This window comes from Pygocentrus nattereri, chromosome 21 (genome assembly GCF_015220715.1).
Source record: "Pygocentrus nattereri isolate fPygNat1 chromosome 21, fPygNat1.pri, whole genome shotgun sequence".
Taxonomy (NCBI): domain Eukaryota; kingdom Metazoa; phylum Chordata; class Actinopteri; order Characiformes; family Serrasalmidae; genus Pygocentrus; species Pygocentrus nattereri.
In genome coordinates this window covers 9,612,235-9,631,148 of record NC_051231.1, presented here as the reverse complement: position 1 = coordinate 9,631,148, position 18,914 = coordinate 9,612,235, and the positions used below count along the sequence as shown (strand labels likewise).

The following is an 18,914-nucleotide window of genomic DNA, read 5'->3' as shown; positions in this document are numbered from 1 at the left end:
CAAAAAAGAGCACCTTATCATAACAAACCCATAACACTAATGATGAATATTTAATATTTTAGGAGCTTTTAATGCAGAAGTCCAGGTGGTTCCAAGAGCTCATAAACTTTTCATGTAACTGTACACACCGTAAACGAAAAAAGTGCAGTGCTTGCTTTGTGTCTTGTTATGGTGGTGATTATAAACATGTCAATTCTTCAAAATCTCTTGCATTTCATGTGCATAAGTCCAAATGTCCACCTGGTATGCTGCCTCTCTCCTGCACTGTTAGTGCACTTAGCCAGTCACTTAAAATGACAAGATAAGAACTGACAGACTTAAATATAAAAATATAAAAGTGTTTTGATCATTCATGATATTATCATTAGTCCCTGGTGTCACTACATGTCACGGGTGTTATCTGAATGTGGTGTAACACCAGTGGCTGTGACACGAGTGATAATCTGGTTAAAACTGAGGATTTTCTTAATTTGCTGACTGTAGCACCGCGTGTGCTCAAGGACGATGCTGGAGTCAGGGTTCAGGGTTGCAGCAAGCATGTTTCTTTATTTCACACAAAAAATAAAAACAAAGTAAATACAACCGATGCTACGCTGCGCACTTTTCACTCCTTTCTTCACTGGAGGTTTCAGCTCTTCATTCAGGTCTCTTGGTGGTGGTTGTCCCTCTCTCTCTGTTCCCTCTCCGCTCTTTTTAAAAGGCGCTCAAGTTGCCAGCCAGATCAACATCAGCTGGCTCTCATTATTGAGCACCTGAGCAATTTCATTGGCACATCAATTTAAGCAGGACACCAGTGACACATAGACGTTATGTGCTGCCTGTTTATTAATAAATTAATGAAATATAATGAGCAAGTGTGGACCTTCTCAGGCCTTGAGATGCTTCCTCTCTGATGACCATTAATCAACAGAATCAGTTTAATAGAGCTGAAAATACTGGTTCAAATTTAATATAAGAGTCCTCATCACACCAGTGACCACAATCTCTGTGACAAATGTATTTTTTGAATAATACATATAAATTTTAATGAGTATAACGTTAATGAGGCATATAGTAAACGTGAATCTTTATTACACAATCATATTTTTTACATTAAAGCTTGCTCTTGTTTTATATTAAAAATGGCTTTTTGTAGGTTGATAACTGGTTATGTGATGAGCTGTTTGTCAGATGTACAGTGACAATGAAACATGATTGAAAAAAAGGAAAATGAGTGGAATCGTCTTATGTCAACTGTAAAAGACTTTTCAAGCTGCACCTGTCTTTAAACCATATTTGGTTAATATAGAAATATAGTCTGAAATACTGTTCAGTGCATATATTTTGGTGTGGATTGCAATGCATTAGGAAGGCATTTCAAATATCTAATAATGTGTGTCCATATATATTTTTTTTCCATATGACGCTCCCTTGAAGATGATAAAAAGCCCTTTTTCTTCAAAATTCTGAACATTGCTGTCAAAAAGACAGCTGACACAACTCCCCTCATCTGCTAACCCGTCTGCTCCCTGTGCTAATGGCGAAGTCTTATTACACAACTCCTAAGCAGAAGGAGTTTGCTATCTCGTCCTGTGGGCGGAAGTGGAGTTTAAAATGCATGATGTCGGTGCAATAATACCATCTAGTGTGTTTATACATATTTCCACCTGTGTAATGTCGAGTAGTTCAAAGTATGGTGTGTTTTGGTCCACCTCAGCACGCTTTGCTAAGCTACTGAGAGCCAACATGAGCGTGTTAGCTTCCTTTTCCCCACCTGTTTTCGGACGAAGACAAAAGGTAGGAAGGGGCGGGGGTTGTACGAATACGGGTGGGGTGAAAATCGTTTCCGCAGAAGTGAAACTTTAATCGAAAGAGAAAACACTGCACAACATGGACAGAAGACATCTGCTGAGGTCAGTTAAAGTTATTTGTACATCTTAACAGTGCTGCTGAAAAGATGCTGGCTTACAAATAAAGACTGATGTTGTTAAAGTCTTGGAAGATCAAATGTTTCTGTGTCCAGTTAAAAGTTGAGGGTATTCGTGTAGGAATGACCTGTCAACAAGACACTTAACGTTGCCTTTCAACCATATATTAATGTCCAGTGATGTATTTTCTCCTGCTTAGGTAAATATGTGATCTGAATAGGCTTTGCAGTAGTCTTGGTTCACATACACTGATAACATTTACTGTGCTCCACATATGAATGTCTGTTTTAAACCTCTTGTATACTGTACAGCGACCAGGATGAGCCCACAGCAGGGCCAGCCTATCACCATCCTGCTGCCCCTACTGCAGGTAATGCATTGTCCTTTCAGCTTTGGATCATCCTGTGTGGTAAATCAGAGTTCAGTAAGTAGATGGTAGGTGTTTATAAAGCCGGTCTTCTCTCTATTGCAAGTAAGACATCCATTTCTGATGTTTAATCCACAGGTCAGTGGACAGGTGCCGGGGCAGAGGCCACAGCTCCTCCTACAGAAGACATGCCCACAGTGCCCGGTTACGAAAACTTAGGCCCTGGTTACAATGGTACAACATACATGGCACTATATTTACACTTGGCACTGAGCTTTTTTCCTTTGCTACACTGAGCATAGTCAATTCGTTTTTTAATTTTTCCCCTCTTTTCAACATTCTTAAAAAACACAACTATATACATTAAAAGAAGATGCTTGGGAGTGAAAAAAAAATCATAAAATGAAATAAATACATTTTACTTTCTACAGAAACGTCTATTTTTATGTCCCTGGAGTTTGCAGATATAATTACACCTTCTTGAGTCGTCAGTTGAACATTACTGGTGTTTAAATCAGTCATATAGAATTCCAAGCACCACAGAAGTGCTCGTCCTGGCAGTCGTGTTTAAAGGGTGAGGCCATATTTTCAGGTAATTTTAACTACAATAATCTATACGTGACTATGAAATATGCTAATTAAATGACAAAGAAAACAAAAGCCAAATAAATATTATAAAATATACTTGTGTCACTGGTGTTACTGCGTAACAAAAAGAATCCCTTATTTTAAAATAAAGATCACATTGGTGACATCACTTGACTTCCTTCAACCTACTTTCTGAGTATCAATGAAGAAAATGCAAATGGTCCACTGTGTCTTTTCATTTTCAGTTATTTCTCACTTAGCTTATAATTTCATATGAAGCTTGTTGTTGAAGTCACTGGTGTGACCCACCTTATGCTACGCATAATTGTGAAAATATAGAATACAAATGGATTAAATTACACATTAGTGGACATTCCGTGATTGTCAACATGTGGTTTGATGCTCTGCAGCAGCAATTTTGTAAAATGCATTTTTCATTATAAATGTCACTGGCGTTACTGTCTCTTGTGTTACACCTTTCTTATGTGTAACACCAATGGTGATCGGTAACCCCACTGACTCCTACGGAGAGATAAAAAGTGGACGTTTTTGTAGAACGACCCAAATAAATAAATGAAAAGTAAAATTTAAAAATGAAAAGTAAAAAGTTGTCAACAATCTCTGGCCTAAAACTTCATATGGTTGGCCCATTTCAACCATAATCTTACAAATTGTGCCATCTTTAGTCTAATAGAAAAAGTCATTTTTTTCCTTTTCATACGTTTCATTGACCAGGTTTATCCACTCATCCACTGTGGGGGGTCAGGAAACAGCCACGTCCATGTTACAGCTTTTTCACTTGCAGTTAATGGAGAGCATAGTTGATTTTCCAGTGCAGTGAGATGCAGCGCATGCCTGTTATGAGCTTAAAATGTCTTTATTTAAATAGAGATGATATCAAAATCTAACAGCTGAGCTAATCCTGCTAGCTTGATGCTAACATTACATATGAGGAGTATTATTGTAGCACTGGTTTTAAAAAAGGCAGATTTCTAAACCAAACTTTTTACAATTGCTATGTAATGACATTGCTTCATGGTTTATACTTGTATATTTGAAAATGACTTTACTGTAAATAGTTATATGGGCTATATAGAATCCTCTCATGCAGGTTGACAGATCAATTACAAACACTGGCACAAAAGCATTCAGCATCGCAACAATAAAGATAATTTCCATTTGTATATGTTCCTACATTTCTGTCATGCTAGGATGTTATTCGTATTTAACATATCTTTATATGCTTTGCTGAAATTTCTGTCCATAGGCCACTCAAAGCATCATGGGCTTTAAAAATAAAGTGAATTTACTGGGGACACACAAATAAGATATACCTGAAAAAAACAAGAACAATTACTTGGCAGGGTTACACACAAGACACAGGTGAGCAAGATAACAAGGAGGCGGAGCTATAGGGAACAAGAGACAAGGCCTGAAGTTGTACGTCTTCAGGCTAAAGATTCTGTTGGCCCAAGCGCTTTATCGCAAAATGTTCACCGGTCCAATAATTTCATAGTAAAAGGTAATAGTTAATGTTAATGTATACATTCCCAGTGAATCGACTTCCTAATGAACTAAAGCTTATCCATGAATGGGATGATTTTAACTTTATTTTAAGACAAATAGTATATAGAAAGCAGCTAGTTTTGCAAGCATGTATGAATTTCTTTTTTACTGTTTACTTATTTTACTCATCCCTCCTTCCCTATTTACGGAATGGTGCTTTATTAAAGGGCCATTTAGGAACACTGCAAATTAGCATATGGCTATAAATGATACGTGGTGTTAGATTACACCTTGAAATCTTTCCCTTTAATATCTAATAAACATGAAATACATAAAATAATGTGTTCAGAAAACAAGTTAGATCAGACATAATGCAGTAAAAGTAGTGCCACTTTTAAAAAGCGTTATGAGTTATTTGCAAAGATAAACTATTTTGAGACAGACTGCAAGAAAATCAAAGAATTGAGAAAAATACATTCTGAAAAATAACAATGAGCTGACAGCCTCTCATTTAGCACTGGTCATTGTTGTTGTTTACATGCTCTTCGTAAGTGTCATGAAAGTGTCAAGTTATTCTAGTGTCAAGTTATTCTAAGTGATATAGTTTATTTAATAATTTATTTATAACTTATTATACTCAGAAAGGTGCGTTGTGATTAAATTTATCACAATTTTTATGTTTCTTCATATTGCCCACAGCCCACCTAAAATAACCTGCATTTTCTATGTTAATTGTAGATGTTCCACCCCCACCAGGAGGATATCAGCATCCTCAGCCACCAGCTAGCACACCAACCAGACACTGGGAGTAAGAGCTTTGGAGTATTGAATTCATTCTGTGAGATAGTCGTGTCAGCGTTAAGAAACATATTCACTGTTTTGTGATCGAAGAAGTTTGAATAACTGATCTTCTCATTGAGGCAATCTTTCTTTCTTATTTCTGCAGCATTCCTGCCATTTCTGAGGAGCTTGCCAGGGAGGCTTTCACTGACTATGCCACCAGCAGTTGTTGCTACAGCAGCAAGCCACCCAAAGAGATGGTCTTAACAGACTTGCAAGCACTTAATACCTATCGGGTGGGTTAACTGTAGTACGGTGATGTCATTTACAGTATACAGTGTGCTGTGTAAATGCTATGTGTTTAGAAATTTTGATTATTGCTGTGTTTTTTGTTTGTAGTATCGGCTGGAAACGTTCACAGAGTCAAGATCCACCGAATGGGCCTCCGAACCATATAATGGTAAATAAACAGCATGATTTCCTCACAATTTCATTTAAAAATGGCCACAATGGAAAATTCAGTTCTACTAAATAAAATGTTAGAGTCATGTTAACATATATGAGAGGGGCATAACAACACACATTGTATACGTGGTATATTTTTCTAGCAGTAAAAAAGAATGGCCAGTTTTCTTTTATTCTAATAAGGCTGCAGTTCCTGGTGAGCACACAAGGAATTTTCTTAGGAGACAAATAAATGTAAATACATGCAAAGTGCAGCAAACGAAAGTAAAGAGCATGTTGCCCCCACATGTGTATTTGACTACAATTTCACCACATAAAGTCAATAGGACAGTGTTTTTATATATATTATTTTATATATATTTTTCAGAATTGCGATTTTGTAGTATAAAATGGAACTATGTTACAACACATTGTCTATTTATGGAAAATAACGGCTATTAATTTATGTATCGTAACATCTAATTGTAGTGAAGTATGACGGCTATAACCAAAGAGCTAATGTATTTATAACAAAGCATAAGTGAATAATTAAAGGAGAATTGCAGCGATGTTTCAGTGGCTATGATGTCAGTGCTTTGATTTGAAAGGGTTCATTGTAGAGAAACTTACTGACAGATTTCTTTACAGTGGTGGTGATATGAACCAAGGGTCATGATGTTTGCAATGCAAATATGGGCATTTTATTTACTATCCAAAACCACCAGTGAACCTACACAGGTCTTCTGAGTTTTTATAAGTAATGCTGATAGTCATAAAAATGTATTCTTTGAGTCATTTTTGGCTTTGCATGTCCCTCTCCACCATGAATTGATTACAAAAGCACAATTTATGCCTAAACCATGTGCCAGGCATGAGAACATTTAAAACCATTTTAAGTCACAGCTTTTATAAGGGAGCTTATGAAGGCACTAATCTCTTCAGTCATTCTGTGCCTTTCACAACCATTATAAGCAATTCTGACTTAATTCTGACTTTTCAGCTTCATTTCAATCAAAAGTTTAAATAATGGCAGTTTTTATTGTCCTATTAAGAGTTTTAAAATGTTTTTATGTTAGGTTTTCAGAATACTCTGCTTGTTCAAAAGGTTTGGCACAAAGGAGCAGAAGCTGAACTTGAAAAAGTTGTCCAGTAGTAATTATAGTATATGCAAGTGCATGAAAAGATGCTTTCAAAGGGCAGATATTCTATATTTTTCTGGGGTTTCATTATTTTTTCCATGTTTGCACATTTGTGCAAGTTTATCTACCCAAATAAAAAATTAACTATTACATGGCCATTTCCCATCCGCTCGTAATCCCTTAAATTAAACAGGGTGTTATTGTTACTGTGTCTTTGTGACTACCAAATGTAAATGAGCTCTCTTCTGATTGGCTGCTCTACATTGTGCCTTAATCAGAAAGCAGTACAGACTGAAATACTTTTTATAACTGCAGCATTATTCGGCATTAACTACATATCATTTAAGTAGATGAACTGTTTTTTGTGACATCACAGAAATGAAACATGCTGTTCTTGCAGCTGGATTATATGTACTGGTGAGCTAAATGTACGTTTAGAAATTTTTGTTATGTTTATATAATGTGTTAAACCTTTTTGTTTAAAAAAGGGCAGAAAACATCATTTTCCACGATATGGGTCCATTAACTAAATCAAATATTATAATGCTATGGTAACCAATAACACTGCACATTAACTACATGCAAAGGAAATCAGATGCCATATAAGGATTATGAATAGGGAAAAGGGTGAAAAGTATCAGAAGTGAACAGTTTGAGTGAACTTCCCATGATCCTCAGCTCCTGAACTCCCGAGGAGATATGTACACTTTCTTATCTTACACATTTCACACCTCATCAACACAGACCTGTCACATTTATAGCAGTGCACTGCATCTTGCATCTTTCTGTCTTATAGGCCAGTTAGTGGATGGAATGAGTGGTGTAGCTCCTGGCCCGTGGGACGTGGCTGTCTCCGTACCTACTCTGTTTCTGGATTCTGAAATGGATATTCGCATCCCGCATACAGCCTCCATCAAGGTAGAGCAGCCGAAACTACATTAAAGTGACTATATTGAAAACATGGAGTGCCAAGAGCTTATAATTTCTCTCTTTTAAATTCTAGGGCTGTCACTCTTGCCTGAATCTTGGCAAATCTGCATGTACTCGATGTGTAGCATCTGGCAGGGTAAGTCCATTTCAAAATAACAATTTTTGATTTACAGCTCAGCCAGCAGGTCATGCTTTTTAAGTGAATATACACAGATAAGCTAAAACATTATGATCACTTTAACATGCTGTTGGTCATCCGTGTGCTGCCAAAACAGCTCCAGCCCACCAAGGCGTGCACTCTACAAGACCTCTGAAGGTGCTATGTGGTATCTATCACTTTAGCAGCAGATTTAAGTCCTTTAAGTCCTATGAGTTGCAAGGTGGAGCTGCTGTGGTTCGTTCTTCTTGTTCTAGCACATCCTACAGATGTTGGTTTGGATTGAGATCTGGAGAATTTGGAGGCCAGGGCAACACCTTCAACTCTTTGTCTTGCTCCATTCATGAACAGTTTGTGCAGGGTGGAAGGGTGCATTATCCTGCTGTAAGAGGGTTATACTAGTGCCACGAAGGGAGTATCTGGTCTGCAATGATCTTTAAGCCCTTAAAAGGCCAGGGCCTGCCAGTAGGTCCAAAGCTTTATTACATACTTCTGTAACCTAAGAATAGCTCAATCAGTTTGTATTGAAGTCCCTGTAGTTCCTGAATAATGGGTTTCTCAGCGGGACACTTCACAGAGCATCACACTCTCTCCACTGGCTTAGTGCCATCTTCAGGTAAACACTGCACACATACCTGGCTTCCCACGTACCTGGCTGCTCACATGATGTAAGAGAAAATAGGAATTATGTGACCGGGTGAGCTTGCTTCATTGCTCCAGGGTCCAGTTCCTCATGCTCACATGCCCATTGTAAGTGCTTTTAATGGTGGGCAGGTGTCAGCATGGGCACTCTGACCGGTCTGCAGCTATGACACATTGTGACATGTTCTATAATTATTATTATAATGTGACTTGTTCCACAGTAACCCTTCTGTTGGACTACAAGACAATACCTTGTCACCGGTTTGTGGTTTGTCCCTCATTGGCCCACTGTCAGTAGGTACCACTGCTAACAGGGGGCACCCCACAAACCTTGCCAGTTCTGAGATGCTCTGACTCAGTTGTCGACTATGTTCGACTATGAGAATCGACTATTAGCTTTCCGTCAAATATATCCCGGACCTTGACGTGCACCATTGTTACAAGATAATCAATGTTTCTCATTTCAGCCATGCGTGGTCATAATGTTTTGACTCATCAAAGTGACTGATGATGACATTTTGCCCATAAATACCCAGAAACTGTTTTTGTCTTTGCTGATTAGTGCACGTACATCACAAACAGAACGGAAAAACACAGTTACGCTAAACAACCTTTTAACAGAAGCCAGTGGGCAGTTGCTGAATTTGTGTGTGTTTATACAAAACACATAATTTTGTAAAACACTTTCATGAATTCTTCAGTTAAAAGTATTTGTAAAATGGTAATGTGGTTATCAAAGATATGTGACAGATAGAGATCAGATGGAAAAATACTGTAAGTATCCTTTAAGAAACTGGGATTATTCACCTTTCATGACCTCTGAATTTAAAAAAAAATTTAAAAAGGAATTTAAAAATATCATATATCTGTGTCATGGGCTTGTTCTTCTGCTTGCAGATCCAGTGTGAAATGTGTGGGGGCTCTGGGGCAGACACGTCACATCAACGGTGCTGTTCCTGTAATGGGCTGGGTAGAGTTAAGTAAGGACCTGCTTAATTGATTGTTTTTTACTGCACCTACAGATCTGAGTCATCTAAGTCATCTAATCAGGGTCTTCAGGTTCATCTGAATAGTCTTAATTCTATTAACTTTATTGGCTAACGTCTTATTAGTCAGGAACTACTATGAAACTATAAGGTAGTTAGACAAATGAGCCTTTTGAGTTTAGGGGATTAAGGTGAGTGGACATAAATCTGAAGCTAAGAGACTAATGTACAGTACTGTGCAAAAGTCAGAGAGCACCATAAACTTATTTCAATTTCTGTCAAAACAGCCATTAGGTAGAAGTTATACATTTTTCAGTTTAATGATAAAAAGCAGAAATATATTTAGAAAATAAAACAGAAGCCTCAACAATCAAATATATATTTTTCCAGTATTTAACATGTTTTAGCTTCTGGGAGACCCGCTTCTTCAAAGAAATCTTTAGGAACATTTTTCCACACCTTTAAAGTTCAGTCGTAGAAGTTGGTTGCATTTTCTGATTCTTATGATTCAAGTAATCCACACATTCAGCGATGTTGAGGGTTGGACTCTGGGGTGGTCAGTCCATTGCTCAGCGTCTTTGTTTGATGTGTCTGTCTCTAAGTGTCTGTTTCTAAGTGAGGCTTCTTGACAGCTACACATCCTTTCAGACTCATAGTGCTGAGTCATCTTCTCACAGTGGAAAGATGGACAGTGGATGTTTTCAGATCTGAAGCAGCTTGATTTTCTCCTCTCTCTCAAAGATGAAAGCTTTACATGTTGTTTATCTGGTGGGGGCAGTTGTAGTGTCTATCAGGTCTTCCAGGGTGGTTAGGAGTCTCATTTTCTCTGTAGCTTTTTATCATTTTTTTCCAGTTTTGGAAACTCATGTTTTTTTTTCCACTTATTTTCATTGACTTCTCGTTTTTTGTGCAAGTGGCTTATCTTGTATCTAATCTTCTCTGAAGATATATAGCTTATAGCTTGTAAAAATGGCTGTTTGGACTGGAAATTGAATAAATTAAGGGTAGTCACTGACTTTTGCCCAGTATTATAACTAACACGTGAAGAAAGCTTGTGAACATAACTCAGCGTCTTTAATACACTATGGTCACATAGGTTTATGTATAAATGTACAAAATTCACATGCATAAAAATGTGTTGACTGATCGACTACATTTGGAGTAAAGCCTAGTGAATAGTCAGTTTATATGTAAATGTTAAACCAAGCATCATGATTCCCATTGAATATCGCAGGTTTATCCAGTCAGCAGTCAGTTTCCCTGACGAGAATAAGGTTAGCCACAGGATCGTAGCTCCTCAAGTCGTTTATTAAACATACTTTCTTCCCTTTTCCAAAGATAACTGTATACCGTATAGTTGTCGAAACCACATAAGTCAGTTTGATTGAGACTACGTAACAACATGACCCAGTTTGAAGCACGTATGTAATTATTTTTGGCATGCAATTTACAAGATGCTAATTGGAGGGGTATAAGCTTCAATTACTAATTAATATTCATTATACATTATACACATATTTATTATTATACGTATATTAATTATACATTTATTATACATGAACATGGTTTTGTATTTTCTAGATGTAGAGACTGCTCAGGAGTTGGATCAAACACCTGTGCGACCTGTCAAGGAAGGGGACAACTCCTTTGCTATGTCAAGCTGAAAATTAAGTGGTATAAGTCATCAGTAATTGTTTACTAGTAGTGAGACACAGTGAAGGATTATCACTTCAGGGTCTGTGATTACTGCTAATGTTTTTTCCTCTTTGTATGTGATCCTTTCAGGACAAACAATATTTATGTGCAGGTGATGGATAAGCGCTCAGGATTCCCTGTTGACCTTCTTGATTCTGTTGCTGGAGAAACGCTTCTTGCTGACATGAATGTACTGGTGAGCAAACCAAAGAATGTTTCCATTCCAATGTTTCCACCTGGGAAGCCCGCTGGAATTTTGCCATGCACTGGACTGAAGTTATAAAATGTTAAAATTATGCTAGTTTGAATATGCACAGCATCCACGTCCATCCCCATGACTAGTAGCTAATAAACTTAAGTAGTAAATAAAGTTGTAAGCTAGTAAATAAAGTTTTTTACAGTACTGTACAAAGGTCAGAGACCACCATTCATTTCTTTAATTTCCAGTCAAAGGGAAGCACAACATTTTTAGCAGATTTTTCTAGAAGATATTAAATAATCCACCTGCATGTAGAAAAGAAAGGTCAAAGGGAAACCAGTGTAAAAATTCAAGTTTTTTTAGATTAGAGGCAAAAATGCAACCAACTTCTAAGACTGAACTTACAAGAGGTGGGGGTATTTCTACAGATTTCTTAGTAAAACTGAAAGCAGACCTCCCCAAAAATGACAGCTTTCATAAATGGGTGGACATAAATATAAATATATTTTGAAGTCATTGAGGCTACAGTTAAATATATGTTTTTAGATGTTTTTTTTCTTTGACAAAGGTAATAACTTGCATTTAATGGCTACTTTGAACAAACGTGAATTAAACAAATGTAAAAGTGGTCTCTGATTTCTGCACAGTGCTTTTTGAGTAAATTGAATGAGTTGACGCTTATATATTTATATACTGGGCAAAAACTGCCAGTGTAAAATCATTGTTCAGTTTGTAATCATTGCTAATGTACTTGGTTTTTATGTATCCTGTACATTTTTGAAAACATTCATAGGTTTAAAGAAAGAGTTTTCAGTGGATCAACCATACATTACCCTAATATATGTATGAAATTAGCCCATGTGCCCAGTGCATAGCCAGTTGCTACATGAATGTTAAACTGAGCATTATGATTCCCACTGAATGTCGCAGGTCTATCCAGTCAGCAGTTTCCCTGATGAGGCAGTAAACACAGCTTCAAGGAAAGCTGTGCAGGAACATCAGGCTCAGTTCTCCACCACCTGCCGTATCCTACAGCAGGTAAGGAGCTGCTTGATACTTTTAGATCCACCTCTAAAATCCACATTCTGCATCTACATGACACCTATACATCACACCTACAGAAGCTTTTATGACATCCCCTTCTAAATCCATAGGCATTAATATGGAATTGGTCCCCTTTTGCAGCTGTAACAGGTTCCACTTTTCTGTAAAGGCTTTCTATAAGATTTTGAAGTGTGTCTGTGGAAATTTTTGCCTATTCGTCCAGAAGAACCTTTGTGAGGTCAGACAATGATATTGGGTTAGAACGTCTGGTTCACAATCTCCATTCTAGTTTATCCCAAAGGTGTTCAATGGGGATGAGGTCAGGGCTCTGTGAGGGTCAGTCAAGTTCTTCCACACTAAACTCATTCAACCATGCCTTTATGGACCTTGCCTTGTGCACTGGGACTCAGTCATGCTGGAACAGAAAAGGGTCTTCCTCAAACTGTTCCCACAAAGTTGGAAGCACACAATTGTTCAAAATATTTTGGTCTGCTGAAGTATTAAGGATTTCTCTTCACTGGAATTAAGGGGTCTAGGCTAACCCCTGAAAAACAACTCCATAGCATCATCCCTCCTCCACCAAACTTTACAGTTGGTATGCTTTCAATTAACAATAATAGCACTTACAGTGCTATAGCGTAGATCTAGCAGGACAGAAATTTCACATATCACATTTCAATTTAACTGACTTGTGTCCCTGAGCTCTTCAGTGTGACCTATTCTATTGTCAGTTTTTATCTATTGAAACTGCAAGGCTATGTGCTTAATTTTATCTACCTGTTAGCAGTGGGAGTGGCTGAAATACCTGAACTCAGTAATTAGGAGAGGTGTCGTAATGTCCATTTGGTGTACATCATCCAGTATTGCTTTGAAAAATCGGCCAAATCTAAAAACCTGTCTCATGCTAATTTTTTAAAAAGACATTGTCTGCCTGTACTGATATTGACAGTGCAGTTATCAGACTGCAGCCTTAGTTAATTAAAATTACTGTATAATTACGAGCTAATTACTGTATATAATCTTATTTATAAGTTGTTATAATATAAAATTCTTATAATTAACATTTTATCCCTTTTCCGTTGAAAAACTAACCTTCGCCAAGTTATCAGCAATATTTACCTTGACCAGTTTATATTTACAGTGACAATGTACATTAAATATTTCTGTAAATGTGCCAGTTAAACCACCTTGGCACATATCACAAACCCAATATGTCACATACAGCTGAATGTTTTCTGTCATTGAAACTATAGTCTGTGTTGTTGCTTGTTCTGTCTCTGCTGAACTGCAGTGTCAGAACAATAGATTCCTAAGGAAGAAAACCAACGCTGTCCCTTTAACAACAGCTGCAAGTAATTTGCTGTACTGGACCTCCCCCCTTGGTTGCTAGGGGTGACGTCTTTAAGAACACGTGATATACTGGATGTGGGGCTTAGAGGACCCCTGTTATATTTTTTAGTAAACAATACTTATGGCTTTATCTGCTTTATGTCATTAATGAATTCCTCTGTGGTGCTCGGCTCTGTCAGACTAAAGAGTTTTTGCGTTGTCTACATTAAATCTTTCCCCTGTTTAGGCCCCTCCTGTGGCTTCACTCCAGCCTTATTTCTTTTGTCTATGTAAGCCCCTCTCTTAGCTCACTTCACTTTCCTTCACTGCACCAATCTAACATTAATGGGAAGATCATCTACAGGTCATTGCCCTCATTAGCTCTATCTTGGAAGATCGATTTAGCAGCAGAGATAATGGCCTTTCGTAACTGCAGTATTCAATTGTGCTTTTAGGACTGATTGCCTGGCATGTTTTAGTTAAAGTCAATGGAGACATATCAGACTACCCACTATTTGCTCTGGAGTGCTGGAAATGGATGTCTTATTTTTTGCTAATCATAGGCTTCAGATTTCTGAAATGGAAACCAGAGACATTTTCTGTTATACCAGTCAGTATATCAATAAAATATCCAGTGTTTTTATTTATGAAATAAAAAGGATGAGCAGTTCCAGTTTCATGTATTTTGACTAGTGTAACTGTTGTCCTGTAATAAATGGGTACTAATGAAGTAACTTTGTTAATCATTCCTGCTGTTCCCCACAACCATAGTAACTCACTCCTGTGCGAGGAGAGATAGAAAGACACTGCTGCCAGAGGATCTGCTGACTGTGTTGATGTGTATTGCTTTCCCCTCGTGACGAATTGACAGAATCCTGACACTCGCGGATAAAAAGGGCAACAATGGTTTTATTATCGTTAGGCAAAAGCGTGGTCAAATAACAGGTGTTGGTCAAATCCAAAACACACAGTAAGATCACAATGGTGATCATAATACCAGGTGGACAAGTACAAAGGGATAAGGCAGAAGACGTGGTTGAATAAACAAGCCAAAAGGTTCAAAAACACCTATCCAATACGATGGGCAAAAAAGGGTCAAGCAAAAGGCAGAGTCAGGGAAACAAAGCAAAGGTCAAAAACAGGGTAAATGCAATCAGAAGAATAAAGCTCAGCGAGTTCTCAAAGAAACAATACCTCGCACTGTTTCTAACTTAAGCCCGGGCTTATAAACTAAACTGTTCTAGTCATATGACAACATACACAGGTGAACAGTATTAGTAATCAGGAGATTGTGAGCGCTGATAGGTGCGCGAGCGATTGTGTGAAGTCATGCGATTTCCCAAAGTATTGTGGGCAATGGGGTCACGGACTCCCGAGTCTGAAGGAACTTGCTCGGTCACATGATCTCCCAGGACAGTCTGGGAAATGAAGTCCGTTTCATTCCGCGAGTCATCCCAGTGTGTGACACCCCTTGTGTTATTTGTCACTCAATGCTTTTTAGAAATAAAATTACTAAGTAAAAAGGGTCTCAAAAGTCATTAAGTCTAGCGACTTAGGCAGGAATGAGGCAGGAATATGTTTACCACAAAAGATTCAGAGCCCATAACTATATAAAAACTATATAAAATTCTTTGGCCATAAAAAGAGACCCATAGCTATAGCTAAATTACCCTAAACACACCCCTGGAGCTCCAGTTCTACAGTCAGAGATGATTTTCTTAAAAATGATTTTTAAAAATTGCCCTTTACCTGGTAGTATGATAGTCCTGTAACCCCTTTTGTCCTGAAAAGACGTTTGTGGTGATGTTGTGGATTCACTAGTCACTTGCTAGCTTCTGGTCAAGTTTTACACAGCAGTATTCTCTAAAACTACGTGAGCAAGTGGCAGAAGTGGTTAGTAGATAGCAGCTAGCCCCCTCTGTTGGTCAAAGCAAGCACAACACAAGACGTCTACCAGTCTGCTCTGCTGATATCTATTTCTTAGGACATTTCCCTGAAAACAAGGACATCTGGTCACCCTAGCGTTATCTATAAAAACGGACAGAGGGACACCCAAACAGTCAGGCTCCAAGATGGCCTCTACTGCTGGCAGCTTTTATAAATGACAGTGAAGATTCTGGCACCACTTTAGAAATAACCCCAGGTTATATTAATCCAGTGTGAATCAACATATCATAGAAAAAAGGCTTCTTATGGATGGAAGCATTTAAAGCAGTGTTTATTTATATTCTGTGCGGATTAAATTAAGTTGATATGTAATGTTACTGCCCGATCTCAGGTCTACAACTCAAAATGTAAAAAGTACAGGGAAAAAAGTTTTATTTTATTCAACAAAGTTGACTGTGCTGAACTTTCAAACTAAGGGCTACGCTACTGTTCACTTAAGACAGCAAAGTTGGTTAGGGTAAATGAAATAATGGCTACGTTAAGTGCTTTGATGTTATCTACTCTTTTCTGGAGTGAAGCTGGTGCATAAATCAAGTAGCCACTCCCATTGCTGTGTTTTGTAGTGAGATTTTTCATCTCATGTGAATCAGTCATTTACAGCCATCCTGTGGTAAGCTGACGTTACCCACCTTCTCATGGAAAACTAACCCCCACCTGAATAGCGCTTGGTTTAGTACGACACTAGACTGGTTTCTGACACTGAATGAATACTGTAAGGTATGGACAAAATTCAGGCTTCGAGATGGCCGCTACTGTTTATATCTACACAAAATGCTGTCAGTTCTTATAGATTACAGTATGTCAGAAATTACATAGGTTGTAACAACTTAAAGATGCAGTCTGAGACAAGTGTGTGATGATTTAGGCATACACAATATTAAGTACACACACACACACACACACACACACCTTCCAAGCCCCTTCTCCTCCTGGGTTGCGGGGGGTGCTGGAGCCTATCCCAGCGGTCATTGGGCGGAACAGTGTTAAGTAGTGGCTAGAAAACCCTCATAGCTCCAGTGCAAAAACTAAAGAAGCAGACTTGGCTGATCAACTACATTTGGGATAAAGAGGGAAACTGTGGTGTCTTTGAATACTTGGCTAAAGCACATTTGCATCTGGAAAACAACCAATTGTCGACTTGCTAGGTGGCTTTGAGGGCTGAATCTGGGAGACTTGCATCTTTTTAGAGATTCCGAAGCTCAAAGTATTGATATAAATTCCATTGTTCACTTTTATCATTGCATCATTACAGTAAGTGAATAGGTTTGAGTAATAAGTGTGAACTTTACCGCTGTGATTAATGTGACAGTAAGGTAACCGAAGAGAGAATTGGAGGATATGAAAAAGGTCAAAGTCACAATGCTTGTGCGTTTGTTTCTCAGAGGCAGACCGTCGAGCTGATCCCTGTCACTCGAGTCCATTACGCCTGGAAAGAGAAGACGCACATCTTCTTTGTGTACGGAATTGAGCACAAGGTCTTCACCAAGGACTACCCTGCCAAGTGTATCTGCTGCACCATTTCTTAGGACTTTTATTATAGCACTGTTCATGGCTGGCATCATTCATCACTTATTCATCTCTGTTTTGTATTGTGTCAGTAGTTAAACACATAAGACAATGAATTGCGGTCTGGTTTATAGACTTTTTTACTTTGTTTCATTTAGCATTTCAAGTTAAAAGCCAAAACATTAACAGTGATGTGGGAGGAAAATGAATCTCATTATGTTTTGTTTGTGATAGTATGTGCTTTGTGGTTATCCACACCTTTGACTTATGGGATTTATGATTATATTTTAGACCAAATGTGCATCAAAATAGAACAATAATTCATTTTTCTATGCTGTGCTAAGTTCCTATCTTGTAGTTATGTAAGTTACTCGGGTTCCTTATGTAGTTTTTTGACTTAATATTTTTGTTGTTTTTGTAGTTATTTTGTAAAATTGAAATGGAAGTTTCATTTTTACTGTATTTCACCAAAGTTACAATAATTTTACCCGAGTTTGGGTTTAGGCCACCGCTGGCTGGCTCTCCCATTTCAAGTGCATTGTTCATTATGAGTCACATATATATTCATATTCAAATATTTACAATTTTAACAGTGAGTTTGTGTTACAGTCACCCAGCTTTAAGACACTATGTTAATTAAATCTATTATTTTTTAAATGTGGTATCATTACATTTCCTCATATTTTGTAAAAGGTTATAGGTTGTCATTTTAAAGAATAATCATGACTGTTACAATGATCCAAATGACAGCATGAGAATAAACCAGACAAATATTATGTAACCTGTGATAACTGTGTGATTTTGTAGTATATTGCCAGTGTTGAAACAAAACCCTGAATCTCCAAAATGTCAACTTCACAGGAGGAGGAAAAAATTCTTAGCTTTTATTGAAAGTTCATGCAGCAAGATTTTTTCCAGCTTCCATTTCTGTTAGTTACTCATTAAATTTTAACACAGTGTCCATGGGCACTGATGTTTACAAATTATGTAAAAAAGTAACAGAAAATGACTAAAATTGAGATATGGGGTTTTGTATACAAGCAACATTTCTGGCACCCCTGGAAAAATTCCATGTTTTGTTGATTTGTGAGTTGAAAATAAGTGAACGCATCCTCGACAGAGAACACACTTCACATTTAAATGCACAAATACTGCTTATTTGCTAAAATGCAAAAGTTATGGCCCATTTTATGTGCAATATTTCCAGTATTTTGTCCAATATTTTCAGAAAAAAAAGGTGTTCCCTGTAGATGATGTGTTAACTTAATTTCACTTAGAAAAGGGGGAAAGGTATATTTAAAAGCAGTCTTATACTGAAAATCCTCAGAGAAGAAACTAAGCCCACACTTTCTTGTGTGTATATATTACATAATACTTCAGTATTTAAAATAGTTATTTATTCTTAATGAAAAAATTAAAAATAATAATGATAGTTATATATGTATTTGTGTATAATATGTTAATTATGAGCATATGTAGTCTTTTTTTACATTTTATACTAAGTTAAGAAATTGTATCTACTTTTACAGTGCATTTCTTTAAGTACTATAATGCAGCTTGTAAATTGTGGTAATCATGCAATTTTAACAAATATTTTTTTTATATATTTATGTTTTAGGAACACTTGTATATAACCATTCATATAACATAAACATACATAAATATATAGATATTTTGATTGTTTACTTAAAGGAGAACTAATTTTTCAAAATTTCTACCTAATTAAATGAAACAGACATAATAGGAAC

At 37.3% G+C, this 18,914-nt stretch overlaps 1 protein-coding gene across 1 annotated transcript; it reads left to right on the top strand.

Moving 5' to 3' along the window:
• The first annotated feature begins 1,811 nt into the window (after positions 1 to 1,811).
• On the top strand, positions 1,812 to 17,947 carry ssuh2.2 (ssu-2 homolog, tandem duplicate 2). The gene is made up of 13 exons (XM_017713339.1): positions 1,812 to 1,892; positions 2,219 to 2,277; positions 2,413 to 2,508; positions 5,107 to 5,176; positions 5,315 to 5,444; positions 5,548 to 5,608; positions 7,528 to 7,649; positions 7,735 to 7,797; positions 9,358 to 9,440; positions 11,028 to 11,120; positions 11,232 to 11,337; positions 12,271 to 12,378; positions 17,043 to 17,947. The coding sequence occupies exons 1-13, from the start codon at positions 1,870 to 1,872 to the stop codon at positions 17,184 to 17,186; spliced, it is 1,158 nt and encodes a 385-aa protein (XP_017568828.1). The 5' UTR covers positions 1,812 to 1,869; the 3' UTR covers positions 17,187 to 17,947.
• Positions 17,948 to 18,914: the final 967 nt, after the last annotated feature.